General features: G+C 41.6%; 1 protein-coding gene across 1 annotated transcript in view; it reads right to left on the reverse strand.

The window, feature by feature from the left end:
• Positions 1-16946, reverse strand: part of PPP3R1 (protein phosphatase 3 regulatory subunit B, alpha) — a 43739-nt gene extending 26793 nt beyond the window's left edge. Inside the window, exon 1 of the mRNA XM_066640393.1 lies at positions 16594-16946. Coding sequence (XP_066496490.1) covers positions 16594-16596 — 3 coding nt within the window. The 5' untranslated portion in view covers positions 16597-16946. The remainder of the gene's footprint in view (positions 1-16593) is intronic.
• Between the last annotated feature and the right edge of the window lie 1745 nt (positions 16947-18691).

Genomic DNA, 18691 nt, shown 5'->3' on the forward strand with positions numbered 1-18691 from the left:
AAGAATCATTTCAATTTGGAGAATACTGCCTTTCAGAAAAAAAAATAAATTCAAAACTTGAGAATTTCCTATGGAAAAAACTTTCCTAGAAATCAGAATTTTCCTAAGGAAAAAATACAGCTACCTATGTGTTAAGCGGTCCCTTCCAAACATGAATTATATGGGTGCATCTGGAAGCATAATTAGAACTGGCATTAGAACTGGAAACAAAACTGGCAGAAATTTTGTGGGAGTAATAGCATGTAATAGCATGTAATTGCATTCGTATGCTCTTGGTACTGCTGCTTGGAGAGACTAAGACTGCCACAGGCGAAAACATGGGAACAGAGGACACTGGCATGACAATAGGAGCTAACTTTCATTACCACAAAGAAACCAAGAAAATTCTTTAAAATTCCCCAGCTACTTATTGTAGGAGATAGGGGGAAAGGGCTACAGAAATCAATACACGTAACAGATGTTCAAACTATTGGTAATATTAGGGTTAAATTAACCATCCAAGTGATATTTTATACTGTTTTCTATTAGGTGCACCATTTTTCATTACTGCTCCCTTGTTCAATTCAAAGCATGTAATTATACTGCTATCCATCTTATCTGTGTCCGCTGCTTTTTCCTCCCTAACATCATTCCACCAATGACAGAATTCCTAATTGTGCTCTAGTTTCTCCTGCTATTCTTGAAAGGAGGATGAAATTCTGAAGCTGCAATAAATCACAACTGCCATGACTATAGCTCCTTTCAGGTTCCCCAAGTCACTTTGAAGTGGAAAAGCGATTGGCAAGAGTCTCAGTTACATCTCCTGTATACATGTGCAGCATGAAATTCTTTTCAGTTATAAATGCACTGCCCAAGAACTGTGTGTAGTTTAAGAACTAGCTTGTCCAATACTGAATCATATTTCTGCAATTCTGAAACTAGAGACCAGTACAGACACTTTCAAAGATTTGGTATATACAGGACAAAGACAGCATACACATCTCCCCCACACTGCCTTTTAAAGAACAAATGCACTGAAATAGTTCTTCCAAGTTAAGACACATTTACACTCAGGATTTAACATACTATTAAGACATTCGAAGCTGGTGTACTTAGACATTAACAGGTAAAATGACAAGTGGGCATCTTCCATTGAGAGCAGGCACTACAAGACCCACATGTTGCATCCAGCCTGCTCTGTCCAACTGCTGTAAGTTTACAGCAACCAATCTACAGATCAGTTCTCAAAACTTTGGGAAGAAAAGAACGGCAAGTTGAGTACAGCCTATGAACCACACATTACCAACCTCATTTACAGGGGTGTAGATGGCAAAGGAGGTGAGCATTAGAAGTGATGGCTTCATAATGTTTAATTAGGGGAATATTGGAAGCTGACACCCACCAATCATTTACTCACTTCTGAAGTTAGAGTAAGATTCCATGAAGCAATTCAAACAAACTACAGTGGTGCCTCGCATAACGAAATTAATCCGTTCCGCGAATCCTTTCATTATGCAAATTTTTTGTTTTGCGAATCGCGTTTTCCCATAGGAATGCATTGAAATTTAATTAATGCGTTCCTATGGGCAAAGAAGGTCAAAACGAAGTCAAATTTGGTTTACAAAGTGTTTATTATGTGCTCTTTAAAGGCATACATACTGTACAGAGGATTTCTAAAATTTGAAGCATACACAAAATTTTTAATTTTTTTAAAAATTCGTTATGCAAAGCACGGACCTAAAAAGTTTTCGTTATGCGAAGCATGGACCTAAAAAGTTTTCGTTATGTGAAGCACGGCCAGAAACTTTCGTTATGCAAGTTACCAAACTCAATCGAAAAACTCTTTCGTTATGTGAGTTTTTCGGTGCGCGGGGCATTCGTTATGCGAGGCACCACTGTACAAGATTCAGAATGATGCTTAATAGGACAAAGTTTGTAATAGTTAACAAAATACTCACATGTCCAGACTATGGGTTGTAATGCTTCTGGGCAGTGAGTGTTTGCTGAGATTCTGAACTTATTTGCATGTGACAAGACAATATAAATGGCTCATTAGGTCTCCAGTTAACAGATAAGTGAGCCATAAATGCAAAAAGCCCAGACTGAAACACTAATCTTGCTAGATTTGCTAGTCCTGCTAGATTTATCAAACCATAAAAACTTAACTGACCATGGTAATGAATCATTTTTCAAATATTTTGCCAGAGTACAAGTTACCTGGATATGAAGCTTCAAAGACATCATGCACTGTAATTCATGCTCAAAACTTTGCCTTGAATCAGTGCTACTCCCTTCCCCAAAAAATCCATAAGCTTGCTCCAAGGTAGCCAAAATTTTGCACCAAGAATGGTAAATATGTAACCTGTTTAAAATTATACACACTAAGGAATTTGCATATATGTGCTCATTTTCTAAGAATATACTTTGCCTAGTCAAAGGGTGATACAAGTAGTCATGCAGGGTACTGAAGCCCCAGCACCATACTAGACCCAGAGAATGCCAATCTATTGTAGTATCATCCATGCAAAAGAGGTTGGACTGGTTTTCTTGAACAGTAGCCCTTTATGCTATGTAGCAAACCTCTTTGGAAACTGAAGGGCCTCTCAAAACCAGTTTGTGATATGATTCAGGGCCCTACAAGTCAAAACAGAAGATCCCACTGAGCACAACAAATCTTTGTAAGCACCTAGCTCTTTTGACTGTAGTCATTAGAAAAGAAAAAAGAAAGATCCCCTGTGTAAAACACAGAGTCATTACTGACTTTTGGGGTGTCACCACCACTTCAGTGGAGATTTTCATGGCAGATTATAAGCAGAGTGGTTTGCCATTACCTTCCCCGCATTCATTAGACATGCTACTTAATAATCCTCCAGTGCTGAAGATTTGGGGCTGTACCCTAACAGCTTCTTTGTTTGCAGAAGCATTTCTGTTTACATGGGGGGAAGGAGTGAATTTACCAATCCCTCCCTCCCTTCTGCAGCACCAGAATGCCTGTTCAAGGGTCCTCCAACTCTCAGAGATTTTCAAAGGTTCAGATGGCTGAGGATTAAAGGATATGAATTATTTTCATCAACCTTCCTTGCACCAAAAGAAGCTCTTAGAAGCTCTTCTAAAACCTGCACTCAGGATTCAAGACATTATCAGGCATCCTCAAAACTTTGACAGGTTTGTCTTTATAGGTAGAAGAGTTTTAAAGTAACACTCATTTTACTAGGATGCTAAATTGTGTACTTCCTAAATACCATGTTTTTTTCTGCTATTATGTAGCGATGTGGGTATTCTAGGACTCTATATCATGGTTTCCTATAACACAAGCTTGTAAAAAGCCACTGGCTAGGCCTACCTCAATGTGCAGCAAAACGCGTCTGTGAGCAACATCTGAAAGTCAATGCATGTGGAACTTACAAACACACGTTTATCCCAACGTGGGAGTTTCTTTGTGGTAAAAGGCACTCTAGTCCTTCCCCCAGCATTATCAATCATCCTTTGGCAGACTTCCTGTGACTGCATGTATTCCAACAGCACTTACCCAAAAAAGAGGTGGGAGTTTCCACCAAAGCCTTGCTGTTCTGGGAGTAGAAAATTTCCTGGTTCAAGTATACTATAAGATCCACTACTTTCACAAAGAAACACTGTTCTCTTGTCATTCAGTTCTTTCACCAAGATAGCATGATTGACCCCATCATCCCAAGGGAATCTTTCAAAAAATCAAATGCCTCATAAGTGGAGTAGATGTCTATGCCACTTAATTGCAAATCACCCAGGATGACCTTCCCTGTTTGGGACCAGGGAAGAGAACCTACTGGCCACACTGCAATACAATCACTGGGGATATGGCAATACACAATTCATTTCAACTACATGGTGGCTAAGTGTACCCCTATGTCTTTTGTGATACTTAAACATTCTAGAAACCACAACAAGATGAAGGTCATTTTTCAAGGGGGAAAAAGGGAGACATGGGCAAAATGGGGGGACCACATATTTTGAGATTTTTTAAACTTTTCAAATGAAAAGCTATGCCCCAAGATGCCCTACAAAGACATTTATATAAATAATGTAACTTAAACTATCCCACTGGGCAACTAATACCTGGATGAGTAATGTCACTCCTACTAACTGGGCAAAGAGACACTTTTTCAAGTGGTGCTCCTCTTATGTTTAACAAGGAGAGAGTAACTGTCCCTCTTCAACCCAGCACAATGACTTTTCTGGTGACTGTTGCTAGTTTCTTTTGTATCCTTTTAGATTGTGAGCCCTTTTAGTACAGGGGACCATTTAGTTATTTTATTTTCCTCTGTAAATCACTTTGTGAACTTTTTTGTTGAAAAGCAATAAATATTCTTAATAATGTTCTTCCCAGTAACTGGTATTCAGTGAGTGGAAAATTATGACTGTTTCTCAGCATCAGTGTGGTGAATCCATCTAACAGATGCACCAGCAACAAGCACAGTATGCAATTTGTTGGTCCAACTTACTTGTAAGGTTCTTTTCCCATGTTCTGTTCTCCAGTCAAGAAGGTAGGATTCTCCCCAAGCCAACTGACTGCAGATCACCCAAGTCAGCCTACTTAAGCAGAGCCACGAAAGGAAGCTGAGGGCTGACAAGTGGGGCGGGTAGTGCTGCTGGATCTGCGCAATTTCTGCCAAAACTATTACAGACACTCTGCTATATGAATACTTTATTTCTATTAATTAAGTTCAATTCAAGGCATGCAGGAGACATGCATCTAAACACATGTACTTGATGCTAGATGCCTGCCTGTACAAGAAAGGTCAAGGATAGTGGTGTGCCTATTTTAAAGGAACTGATGGCAAAAGGCCACACTTTTCATTTGAATCAAGTACTCACCATCCCTCCCATTAATTAATCCATGGAATTCAATGTTCCAAATTTGAAAGAGAACTTGTTTACTCCTTAAATGTAAATGGAGTTTTCATGCCTCCAAAATGCAGATGAACTTGTTTACTCCTTAAATGTAAATGGAGTTTTCATGCCTCCAAGATGCAGATGACCTGGAGACGGGGGTGAGCAGTGAGGATGCAAAGTTTGCGGACGACACCAAACTTTTCCGAGTGGTGAAGACCAGAAGCGATTGTGAGGAGCTCCAGAAGGATCTCTCCAGACTGGCAGAATGGGCAACAAAATGGCAGATACGATTCAATGTAAGTAAGTGTAAGGTCATGCACATTTGGGGCAAAAAATCAAAACTTTAGATATAGGGTTCTGAGCTGTCTGTGACAGATCAGGAGAGAGATCTTGGGCTGGTGGTGGACAGGTCGATGAAAGTGCCGACCCAATGTGCGGCGGCAGTTAAGTAGGCCAATTCTATGCTTGAGATCATTAGGAAAGGTATTGAGGCTAATATTATAATGCCGTTGTACAAATCTATGGTAAGGCCACACCTGGAGTATTGTGTCCAGTTCTGGTCGCCGCAGCTCAAAAAAGACATAGTGGAAATGGAAAGGGTGCAAAAGAGAGCGACTAAGATGATTACTGGTCTGGGGCACCTTCTTTATTAGGAAAGGCTATGGCGTTTGGGCCTCTTCAGCCTAGAAAAGAGACGCCTGAGGGGGGACATGATTGAGACATACAAAATTATGCAGGGGATGGACAGAGTGGATAGGGAGACGCTCTTTACACTCTCACGTAACACCAGAACCAGGGGACATCCACTAAAATTGAGTGTTGGGAGAGTTAGAAGAGACAAGAGAAGATATTTCTTTACTCAGCGTGTGGTTGGTCTGTGGAACTCCTTGCCACAGGATGTGGTGATGGCGACTGGCCTGGACGCCTTTAAAAGGGGATTGGACAAGTTTCTGGAAGAAAAATCCATTACCGGGTACAAGCCATGATGTGTATGTGCAACCTCCTGATTTTAGAAATGGGCTATGTCAGAATGCCAGATGCAAGGGAGGGCACCAGGATGAGGTCTCTTGTATCTGGTGTGCTCCCTGGGGCATTTGGTGGGCTGCTGTGAGATACAGGAAGCTGGACTAGATGGGCCTATGGCCTGATCCAGTGGGGCTGTTCTTATGTTCTTAAGCCTTCCAGCTTCAACAGCATATTTTGGTGTCTTGTGACCACAGTCACCTCTCTGGACAGGTGAGGTTGTAAAAAACAAATTTTGTAAAACAAAAGAAAAGCTTCACAGCTCTCAAGGTCCTCAGCAAACTCATGGCCAAGCACAAGCTAGAAACAATCTAAAGAATGGTCCAAGCTGCTACCACACTTTCAAGTGGGTGGGAAAACAAAGGCAAAATCCAGTAGGGCTCCTTGACTAGCAACAGAGGACCTCCTGACTGACTCCTGATTGAGTCACCACACCTAAGAATTCCATTGGATACTATGAGACAAAAAAAACCCTTGGCTTCAGAGGGTCTTTTGTTCTCCACTCTCTCTGCCTGCTGTTCTGTCTTGCTGTTTGTCTATGGAGCAATAACCAGGTAGTGCTACATTCTTACCCCCATTCCAGTCTGCATCTGCAAACCACCATGCAAGGCAGCACCCAGGATCAGTACCCTCACAACCGCTTTTCCTTTCCAGTCTTCTCAACTCAAGTACGACGAAACTGCTGAAACCTGCCCAGCACTCATGTGCTGAATGCCCTCAATAGTCCCAACCAGTAAATGTCCTGGAACCTTCACTGAAATGTCTCAAAGCCTGCTGATCATATTGTCTAAGGCTCACTCCTGGGTGGCTGCTACCCTCTCCATGTTCATATCCCATGTGACAATATCTTTGTCCTGGAGATGGTTGAAGGGCTACATGAGTTTTTCACTCATCTTCCAATCTGCCTGCAACAGCTCCCCAAAGAACTTGAGACGCTGCCACTTCTGCCTGTCGATCAGAAGTTGCATTTGATTTTGCATCCAAATGTGCAATTATTATTCTTTGGGAAATGCTCCTCTGCATGCCCAGTCTGGGCCACAACTGAATGTGGTGCACAAGAATAATCTCCACTTGATTGGGCAGACTCATTTGCCAACTGAAACAGTCCTTTCTCCTTTCAAGTAATTCCGGTTACTAGTAACAGGAATGTACTAGTAGGACTTGAATGTTACTGGCAAGTATATATTACGGGTCAGAAACAGCTCTGAATTTATTTTCAGAGCTGCCAGCAACAGATAGCACAAAAGTCAAACTCTTCTGATGTTTGTCCCACCATGACCTGGAGATGAGTTGTCATCTTACAATCTATCACATCATGATGTTTTAAGTATTAATTAGGAAGAGAGAAAAGATGACAAGCAGCTGACGAGATACTATACTGACTCTAAACAAGCCACAATATAGTTTAAAAGCAGTCACCCAAAACACACCTTACTTTAAAGGATCCTGTCTGCTAGGTATACTTAGGAACACCCCAACCCCCCCCCCCAAACAGAACTAAGAGAAAGATGACTTTCAACCCTTCCTGAAAACTTATGAGGGAAATTGTTCCACATCATTGAAGTAAATAATATAAAAATCCTGCTTCTAATTGCAGCAGTTTGTGTTTCACATAGGCCCAATCAGCAACTTAGGTTGGTGTGAAGTACAAGGAGAGGTCTCTGAAACGCAAATATTTCAATCTATTTCAAAAATTATATTTGAAACATTTCAAATAGAATGCTAAAACACTAAACCTTCACTGAAGTATTTCCTACTTCATGGAAAACACTTAAGCAACACCAGACAACTCTCAAACGTTTCATAAACAGTACTGCCTTCTCCACTTCCAACACTTCTGAAAAAGAAATGCATATGACATCAACTTACATTGCTTCTGGTATCATTCCCTAAAGAAAGGTTCAGAAAAAATTCTTTCTAAAATTTATTTTAATAAGCTTCAAGAAATAACTATATCCCAGATGTTTTTTCAGCCAACTCATAACTCTTTATTTGTGAACTTAATGACTTTGTGAGGATTGCCCAGAAAGATTTGTGTTGCTCTGATCTACTGCTATAGACAATTTTTAAATGATTTAAGAGGTCAAAGGTCATTTGACTGAAGAGATTTCAGACTCCCCCCCCCTTTTTCTGATGCAAAATGAATGTGTAGCTAGCAATGCTTAACACCAGATGATCCCAAACTTTAAGTATTATGATTTAATCAAACATATGGGGGAAATTCAATTCAGCTTGTCTTCAAAATATAAAGGATTATAACAAAAATATAAGAACTATAGAAACCTAACCCATCAGAAGAGCTGAAGTCCTCGCAAGAATTGGTTTTAAGATTGATCCAAAGATGTCCTTCAGTGTGATGAAAGGTTCTAGCACTTCTCAAAGTCTTAACACAGGAAGACTGTATGAGACAAAAAAATCTGCAAATCCAAACTGCTTGTGCTTTTCAGGAAATAGCCTGCATTTTTTTTAAATTATTTAATTAACATCTGCATTGGAAGGCTTACCTTTGCTGCTGTGACTTTTTCTTTTTTTTAAATGTTATTTTGCTGAACCTCTTTGAGATTTGGCAACTTGAGCACAGTTTGAAGCATTCCTTGCAGCTAGTTTTCCCCCACCCCCAGAAAGTGCAAAAAAATAACCACACATTCTGGAGAAAAAATATAAGAAACTGGCAAGAACCAATTGCCAAGAAAATTATTAATCCTTAAAGCACTGCTGGCAGCAGAGTGGCAGAACAAAAAAACTGAAATAGAATCCTGCCAGCACCATTCACCCCAATGCATACCCCTACTGACAGAATTCCTACTGCTAGCCTAACTTGGGATACAACTGACATTTCATTAATTGGTGAATTCTTCATTTTATGTAACTTTACAGATCTCATTACACTTCATTCCACGTATTATACGATCATTCAGATGGTTTCAGCTTTAACTGTATAAATTATCCAGTGTCCTTTGATAGTATAAAATTTGCAGTTTTTATTGTTTCAGTCCTACATGTTTGGAATGGATGAAAAGTAGGACTGGATAAAAACTGAAAGCACACATTTTTAAAATAACCTTGAAGTGTTTGAAAAGCTTCAAATGTGCTGGTGCTTACTATCACTACATTTGTCAGAACATTGTTAAGAGTTAGTGTCAGCCAATTCCTTAATTTTAAAAACATAGATCCTTTAGAGAGGCTACCTGAAAATATATTGAATAAATGAATAAATAAGACAAAATTGCAATAGACCAGATTTCATTTCTTATTGTGTGCTCTACATTAATTAAATCTCTGTTTCATTACATTCTATAGGCTTCCTATGACTCAGGCCTAACATACCAAGAAGGTTCCCTTTTTGTTGTTAATTTCACATTTCCTTTGCAAACCACAATAAAAATGCCTAGGGCTCTTCTGAGTTTACCTAGAAGTTACAAAACACAAAAGAGCCTGTTCTTCAATACTGATTTTTTTTTTTTTCATAGAAGTATTAGCCTGCATTTCTTTGTGCAAATCTAAGTAGCTAACAATAAAACATCATTAAACAAGTCACCGCTAATTATTTCAAAAGTCACAGACAGAATACTAATTAAGAATGTCTTACTAAAGTAAGAAACAAAAAGGGAACATAAGACAGAAGCCTAAAAAGCTCAAAGATGTGAAGAGCTACCCCAAGTTTCTGGGGCACCTCATCAGGTAACTTTGGAGATGATGCAAAACCCAGAAACTTCACTTGTGTGAAATATCCATAACCAATTTTCATCTCATCTGCAGCTACCTATGTCTAATCCCACCCTGTTCCTGACGGTCCCTGACTCTCAGAATAGTTTGGGAAGAGGAGGGAAGCGGCGAGAAGTTCCCTGGCATGTGCTTCCTCCTGTTTATATAAGATCTAGGATCCAATGCATCACGTATATATTTTCAAGCTTTCAGTTCCATAGGCTAATTCAGAAATATAATTCTGAATAACTATCAGAAATGCCTCTTAACACGTGGTGGATATCTTCCTAGAAAACTAAGAACTGGATGAAACAGTGTTATAGGAGAAAGTTATTACATTGTTCTAATGTAGATGTGTTAACAGTACTGAAATGCATTCCTTCAGAGCAGTGATTTTCAACCTTTTTCATCTCACAGCACACTGACAAGGCACTAAAATGGTCAAGGCACACCACCAGGTTTTTGACAACTGACAAGGCACACCATGCTGCCAGCGGGGGCTCACATTGGCCCTATTAATAAATGACCTTCCCCCAAATTCCTGTGGCACACCAGTGTGCCACGGCACAGTGGCTGAAAATGGCTGCTTTAGAGTGTATTATGTAATTGACCACCAGTCCAGTCTTTCCCTCTACAGAGCAGCAATGGAAGCTGGAAGGACCTACTCCCAGAAGAACCTAGGTTGCAACTCATCCTTAGGAACTACTGGCTTCTTGCTGAAAGCATCTACGGTAGACTGCTATCAGGAAATGCTTGGGGAGGAGAAACAGCAGGCAAGGCAAACGACTGATCTCATGCTAGCCAAAATACACTGCTCTCATTGAAGCAGTACTAGCCAGAATATGCAGCTTCTGTTGACTGAAAACCCAGCACAGACAAACTGTACTTTTCTGCACTGAACTTCTGAATGTTTTATAGATTTTAATCTTTTTAAAAATGTATACAGGCAGCCCCCCCCCCATCTGCAAAAATGTTCCTGCTTTACAGGTCACTATAACCATACAAGCTTATAGCAAAATGCAGACCGCCTCTTGGCAACTTAAACGCTTAAAAAAACTAGATTGAGATTAGCAGGAAGCGGAAGTCAACTACTTTCTGTTAAACTCAATTAGCTTTTTCAAGCATTCAGGCTGCCAGGAGGCAGCCTGCACGTTGCTATAAGCGTATACGCTTACAGTGACAGAATATTTTTGGTCCAGTAAGCATTTAAATAATGTTAATAGACATATGGGGAGGGGAGGCAGTTCCCTGTATCTGTGGTTTCCATATTCATGGGGGATCCATTCCAAGGACCATGGGGGAGCCATTCCATGGATACAGGGGCAAACCCATATATTGTAAAAATTACACTTAGGAAAAAGTGCTGTAATAAATTAGCATTATATGAGATACTACTGTCACTAGTTTTTTCCCAATAACTCACTACTCGATCCTGTGCAAGAAACTTTTCATGGAGGAAATTCTGAGCACCAAATAGAACAAATATGCCATTATTCTAAACCTAATTCACTATGGGCTGTGTTTTTCTTTAAACTTTAATTAAGCCCCTAAGTAATCACTGTGATAAGTAAAGGGTTCTGTAGTTCGCTCCCCCCATGCCAGAATTTCAGAATCCTAACACACCATAAGACTTTCTATTAGAAATAGTATATGATGCTTTCAGACCACCTTAATGGCAACTTATCACCAACACAGACTGTTGAGTGGATGGAATCTAAACTAGAAAACTATTTCAGGAATTTCCAAAGCATTATTGCTTTCCCCCCAACATATATTCAGGGGTACAATTCTTAGAGTGTTTTCACATTCACACCATGTAACTATGTTCCACAAACTGAGCGTTCTGGAAATTATTTAGGCAATAATTGGGAGGGGGACTGATTTGTTTCCTCCCCATTGTGATGAGAGTCTGAAAGAAACTGCATTTAAAAGCATACTTTCTCTGTACACAGTGTATTTACATATACTGGCTTAGCATGTTATGTTAGACGCTAGTGAGTTATCTAGTCCAGTGTTTCTCAATCAGTAGTATGGTTGCCACCAGTTATACTTGAGATGGTGTTTGGTGGTAATCACAAGACCCTTGGACACCTGCTGCCCAGCAACAAGACCAGAAACATGACGCAACAAACAGCGGTAGGAGGCTAGGCCTGTCAGGAAGAGCTCAGAAAAGCCCTCCTATCTACTCTGAGCCTCTTACTGGTGTTTGTCACACTGTATCTGGCCTCCCAACCCAGAAGTAACTGATGATGATGTCATCACCAATTACTTCCTGTGGTACTTCGAATAGGTGGGCCATGTGAAGTAGTACAGCAGAGGACAAATCTTGAGAAACACTGACCCTACTCTGACCAGAATCAACCTTCATGAGTTTTTCTTCATTAGTAAAGTATAAATGAAAACTAATAAAAATAGTATACATTCCCTCAAGGATGTTAAGGTACATACAGCTGCCAGTTATATTTAATAGTTATTGTAACAAATTCAATGAATTTTAAATTTTGGATTACTTAATTCAGATTACAGCTTTCACTTTCAAATAAAACTACCTATCACTGAGTCTACAGTACTTTCACCTCAGAATGTTCACTATGCCTGCCAGCACTTCGGTCCTGCAGAAACATAAAAAAAGGTATTACTTCACACCCCAAAAAAGCATCACTATATTAAGAATAGCTTGGAAAATTACAGAAAAATCCAATTTTATGAACTATTTATTTGGTGATACAGTACTGATTGTTTAAAGCAGTGTTCTTCAACTTGTGGGTCAGAACCCCAATGAAGTCACGAAGTCTTTTTTGTGTGGTCACAGCAACCTTTCAAAGCCCACCTCATGGCCACCTTTTCCCTCTTCTGCCCCTAAGCTACCCAGAAGACAGGGGCAAGAGTGGGCGAAACAAGTCCCAAGTGGGGGGGTGGAATTGGCAGTGGGTCTCCAGTCTCATACTTTTATTTATTGGGATCATGGCACAAAAAAAGGTTGAAAAGCACTGGTTTAAAGTAAATAAGATCCTTTCTACACAGGCAGTCAGCATTTCACAATAATCCTTTTTAAAATGGCAATTGCGTGTCACTATATTGGTAAAAATATACTGGGGAAGGGGGGTTAGCAATAGCCTTGTTATAGTGGGCAAGATGAAGGTGGCTTCCAAAACACCTCTTCACCCTTTAGAGGAGACTACATGTTCACTCTGATAAAGGAGAGCATAGAAAAGCTCAACTTCCCAATACTTTTAACAAGTTTTTCTTTAGGAAAAATAAAAACGAATGGAGGTAGTCTCACATTCTGACATGGGAAAAATGCATAATCAATCTCTAATGACTTTATTTTTCAACTGGGGAGTTTTATTTGTGGCTTCATCATTAGGATGGGAAACATCAAACAGATGATACTTATTGGTCACTCTACAAAGTAATCAATAAAAGCTATGTACACATTATCCAGCAGAAAGCAAAGGTTTAGACACATACAAAATACTGTAGTCTGAGCAATGGGGAAAATACTCTAGCAACAGAAGTAACACTTTTAGAAGGGGACAAATTAGGCAATAAATCTTCATTTTTCTTTCCACAAAGCTCCTGGTTGTGTAGAAAGGCCCTAATTGAGCAAGTATACTCAAAATATGAGCTAAACCCATCAGCTCATGAGACCCCTTTTATATAGGTTCTTAAAGTTTTCATTCACTCTTGTGTACTTGAGATAACTGTGATTAACACAGGGACCAAAATTCTAGCTTTGCACATCAAAATCTGTCTGAAGAACACACAAGCCTCTAGATACACTTAATCCCTGATCTTAATACACACTAAAGATCAGAAACTACACAGATCTAGAAATGGAACTGTAATGGCAGACCCTGGAATTAAAAGTACTGCCATTGCAGAAAATGCTCTGCTTGTGCAAGAGAGGGAGGGTGGATTTTTACCCATCTCCCTCTGCAGTACCCCAAAATCTATTCATTAGAGTTGAGGAACCAGTAGATACTTGGGGAAAACAGAGGGAAGAAGGAAGATAGGTGAAAATTTCTCCTTCTTTCCTTGTGCAGATGGGAGTTTCTTTTGCAAACAGAAGCACCATGTTAGGATACAACCCTCACGTTTTGGAGCCACTACTCTAGTTTCAACTATTCTCCAAATTTATTACCATCTAAACAAAATTAAAGCAACTGAAACACAGCTGCATATGAACACATCCTATTCAGTGGTATACAAGAATGGTCTTGTGATATAAATACTTTAACACAGTAATGTTTTCATAAAACACTGACAAGTTTTCACTTAAAAAATATACTTGACTTTATAACAGTAAATGCAGTTATAGCACATTTCAATGAAACTCTGCTTAAAGGCTTGTTTTTAAAGTATAACATCTCTGACCTAAACACATTTACTGAAAAAAAAAATCATTGATTGCAATGAGACATTCAAACACAAACATGTGGGACTGAAGCATTATAGTTTTGCTGTTTTAATAATAAAAATGTACACTGTTGAACTTCCTTGTAAAACCATTTCGAACTATGTTCAGTTAATGCTTCTCATTTTAAGATATTTTTCTGACAAAACAAGCCTTTAAACTACCTATTTCTCTGACACACATTTCTAACATATGCAACTACCATTTTGGTTTTATAGTCACAATCTCTTTTCCCACAGCTTTACTCTATAAGCTGGATTTCTCCCATTTTTAAAAATTAAAAGCAAAAATACTAATCTGCAACTCATATGCAGTGTATAATTTTAAACAACTGACAAATGACAGGGAAAATCCACAGCACACTGGGTTTTCCAGTTCTGTTCCCCGCCAAATCAAAATTTTATTACAAAAAGAAAAGCAATAGATAATTTAGGCTAACATAAATGTTGGTGGAAAAGGGCGTTGATTCTTGGCACTAGCAGCAAGCAGGAGACACCCCTAGTGTTGACATAAAATACTACAACAGTAGATACTGTATCACTGGATTAATTTTACAGCAGTGAAAGGCAAATTTTAATCGCCATGATTTTAAGCCAAGAAGCCCCTTTCTACCTCATCTTCCCTGTCTATGATATAATCAACCTAGGATGTCCCAACAATTTTTAGAGTTAACACAGTCTAATTTAGAAAACCAAAACATCATCAAGCATGGCTTCTGTACGAGGCTATTTGCACTTTAGCATTCTGGTTTAAATAAGAACACTGCTGCACTGCAGCAAAGAAAATCTGCAAGACTGCAAAACCAGCACACTGCCACTAATCCTAGATTAAAAATGCTGCTAATTACATATATGGGGAAAATTGCATTGAACAATTCTTTTAAATCTCCCTGACATGATTGCCTTTGAGAAGATTGTGCATGAGGAGGCTATAGGTGGTCCTGTGATGAAGAGAGGATGGCTCATGTATTAAAAAGGTGAAAACATGGCTGATTATTGACATCTAGCATAAGATTAGTGAAGAGGAAACTGAAGGGTTCTGTGTCTTTTAGGGTTCTAGAAGGAAATGAATGGGGATATTTTGATGTTGGCAGAATTCTGAAAAGGCTACTGAGGGAAAAGGTGAGCCTAATTAGTGAAGAGGAAAGAAAAGCAATGCATATTACACAGAACAGTCACCAAGTATGACAGTTCCATTGATGGTACTCTATGGAAGGTAAAGGCAATGAGAAGGAAAAGGACAACAGGTTGAAAAGGAGAACACAGATGGGAAGCAATCTGATGGGACATGAGGGGACACTGTGACTGGAAGTAGGGGGCACTGGGAAGAATTTATTAATACAACAACATTAATGCAAAAGACAGCTTTCACTATGTGGGAGCCAAGGCAGAATAATGGAAGAGAAAAAGTGGCTTTAGGAATATTGTGGCATCTGGGATGGCTATGGAGCAGGGCAGTAAAGTAGCTACTGAGAAGGGCTCAAGTCTGTTACAATCTTATGTACAATTACTCAGGAGCAAGCTCCACTGTACACAATGGAACTTGCTTCCAAAGAAACAAATTCACAGGACTGAACTGTACACATGTCTGGTTCAGCCCAAATCACTTACTGCCAATTAGTTATCCATTAACCACCATCACCCAAAAAGCAAGGTGGTTTTAAAAAGCAGCAAATTACTCGAGTGACTCCCCAACATGTTTATGAGAGAAGTGAGGGATTCTAATCCGCATTGGCAATTCTCAACAGGCACTCAGAGCAGCAGCAGTTACTCCAGGCTTGGTTAACCTGGAGTACAGAGGTGCAATCCTGTGAGGCTGTAGAAAAAAGGCTGAGAATCCAAGTGGTGGGGGGAAGAGAGCAATAAAAAAGGAAAAAGCTCATAGGGGGAGCCAAGGAACTTTTGTAAGGTGGAAAAAAGGGGGAGGGGAAGGGGGATATTATTGTAGGAAGCAATATGAATAGCTGTAGGAAGCAACAGTGTAGGAAGCAAAGACTGCTGCGTGCAAATAATAGTTAGCAAGGGCTTTTTCATCTGGAGATGAGGAGGAGGTCAGAATAGAAAGAGGGGTGTTGCCAAGGCTTGTGGGGGGGGGGGGGTGGAAGGAATCCCAAGGCTTGAGGGAAGGCTTGAGGGGGGGAAGGAATCCCTGCTTGCAACGGGGTTCCCAAGAAGCCCATTCTTGCCCAGGGGTGGGGCACTGCAGGGAAGAGGTCACTGCTGGGTGAAGGCGGCGACCGGAAAAGCGGGGAAGCCGCCACTACAGCCCGCAAGAGTGCGGGGGGGGGGCGAGTGAAATCCCTGCGGTCTCAGGGTGGGGGCGAGAGAGACACACACCGGGGAGGATGTAAAGGGACGTCACTGAGCGTGTGGGGGACGCTGGGAAAGGGGCTACTGCGGGGCCACGCAAGGCTCTCCCAGCGCAGCAGAAAGGCCTGTCACAGAACGGGGGAGGGGAGGAACTGCGCCGGCCGCTTCCGCAGGTATGGAAGAGCCGCGCAGTGGCCTCCCTCCCTCCCCGCCCCCTCCCCTTTTCTCAACGTTCCAAACCCGAACGTTCGCCAAGGCCGGGGGGGGGGGAGAAAAACGGCAGCTCCTCACCATGGTGGCGGGTGGGTGTCGAGAGCCTGTCCGCGAATGAATCCACCGCCGAGCGCCGGCCTCCTCCTCCGCTGCTGCCGCCGCGGCTACCTCCTCCGCAGCGCGTGTGTGGTTGGTGCGCGCGCGCGCGCGCGCCTGCCTAACTGCCCGCCTGCCTCCTTCCTTCCTTCCTTACTCGAACCGCAGCCTCGCAGCCCCCGGCTCGCGCTCGAGCGTTAGCAGTGGCGGTTGGGCGCTGACGGTTGCGCTGACTGCAGTGGCTCGCGCTGACCCGCAGCCTCGCGAAAGGGGAGGGGGAAAGGAAGAGGAGGAAAAGAAACGAAGCTGAGGGAACGCCAACGATCGACAGCAAAGAGGAGGGGCTTCCCACATCCGGGACACTCCGGGCGCTCCAACGGGAGGGGCTAATTTGCATACGCCGAGGGAGGCAGGGAAGAACGTTCGTGCGTGCGGCGTCAGCGAGGCGGCTGGAGGGAGGGGGAGTGAGGAGGAGGGAGAACGCAGGGACTGTAAAATGGAGGAGGCTGTTCAGTGCCGGGGGGGGGGGGGGTTTGAATGGTATTGTGAGCATTGAATTGCATTCAACCCAGTGAGGCTTACGTTTCGAGTAGGCATGCCTGAGGTCGCACAGTTCAGGGCACAGGTTTTCAGCCCTTCTCACCTCAGGGCACACTGACAAGGCGCCCAGGGCATACCAGCAGGGCACACTCCATGCTGCTGGTGGGGGGCTCACACGCACACCCCATTGCCCCTACTAAGAAATGACCTTCCCCCCCATTCCTGTGGCACACCTGTGGACCGCTCGCTGCACACCAGTGTGCCACGGCACAGTGGTTGAAAACTAGTTTAGAAGCAAATCCTGACAGGTGACGTTTTAAGATGCAAAATGTACAAGGCTGGAGCCCCTACTTTTTTCTTCTTCATCATCACAACAGCAACCTCATAAATAGCTGTGGATGGAGGAACAAGAGGCTCCTAAAGGAAAGCATGCGAGTCACCCTGCCTTCCCCCCCTTAAGTACGGTACTGCTTCTGCAGGATCGTGTTGAGTGCCTAAAACCACTCCTGAGACAACTGAGACACCCTCTGGGTGTAGGTGAGGTGTAAACACTCACCTGGTGCTTTTCTGTGTGATAACCTGCCCCAGGAGAGTGAGGCTGCTTCTCACAACAACACACCAAAGCAGTCATGGTGCCTGGATCTTTTTGGTTATATTTTTTCCTTCAATGTCATTGTAATTCATTTATAAATACAAATAACACTTGGTGGATGTATTTACATAAGTATATTTGATGTATATGTATACTGGGATGTATAAGTATATGTAAATATACTTAACACTTGGTGGATGCATGGGAAGAATGATAGTGGTGTCAGGATGCTGTTTCAAAAGAGTAAGGGGGAGGGTGATTCTTTCATCAAAGAGCAGCGGTAATTCGAAGGCTCCCCTGCTTCTTGAATTTATCTTAGAAGCAGCTCCCCGAATGATCAGCCTAGCTTTTTCTGGCATAGGAAAACACAGATTGGGAAAAGCTTCACCTCTTGCATTTTTGGATACTAGGCTTCTGTTAAAATAGGAAAGAAATGAGGACTGTCTGAAAATGTGGAAAAGCAGTATGCACCTCAAATAAAAATCCTATGTTAATAACATTATTTTGCCTTTTCTAGTTTAACAGCAACCTGCCATGCAAAAATTTAGCAGGTGAATCATTAAGGGTGCAATCCTAACCCCTTATAGTGCTTTCCAGCATAGCTGTGCCAATGGGACATGTGCTGCATCCTGCAGTTGGCTGTCACTCACGGAGGCCTCCTCAAAGTAAGAGAATGTTTGTTCCCTTACCCCTGAGCTGCATTGCTCTTATGTCCCTGCTGGAAAGCACAGACATAAGGGGTTAGGACTGCCCCCTAAGTGGGTTTCTTGATGGTTTCAGGTAGTTGTCCTCTCTTTTCTACTTTACAGTTTGGGATACCTGTTTTTTCCTTTCTGCTCTATTATTTTATACGGGTTCCTGTTAAAAGCACCAATATGCAGTTCCCAGGGATTTAGTACAAAATGCATGTACCACCAAAAGGCCTGCAAAGGGATATGGTATCATCCC

The sequence above is a fragment of the Tiliqua scincoides genome, chromosome 1 (genome assembly GCF_035046505.1).
Source record: "Tiliqua scincoides isolate rTilSci1 chromosome 1, rTilSci1.hap2, whole genome shotgun sequence".
NCBI lineage: Eukaryota > Metazoa > Chordata > Lepidosauria > Squamata > Scincidae > Tiliqua > Tiliqua scincoides.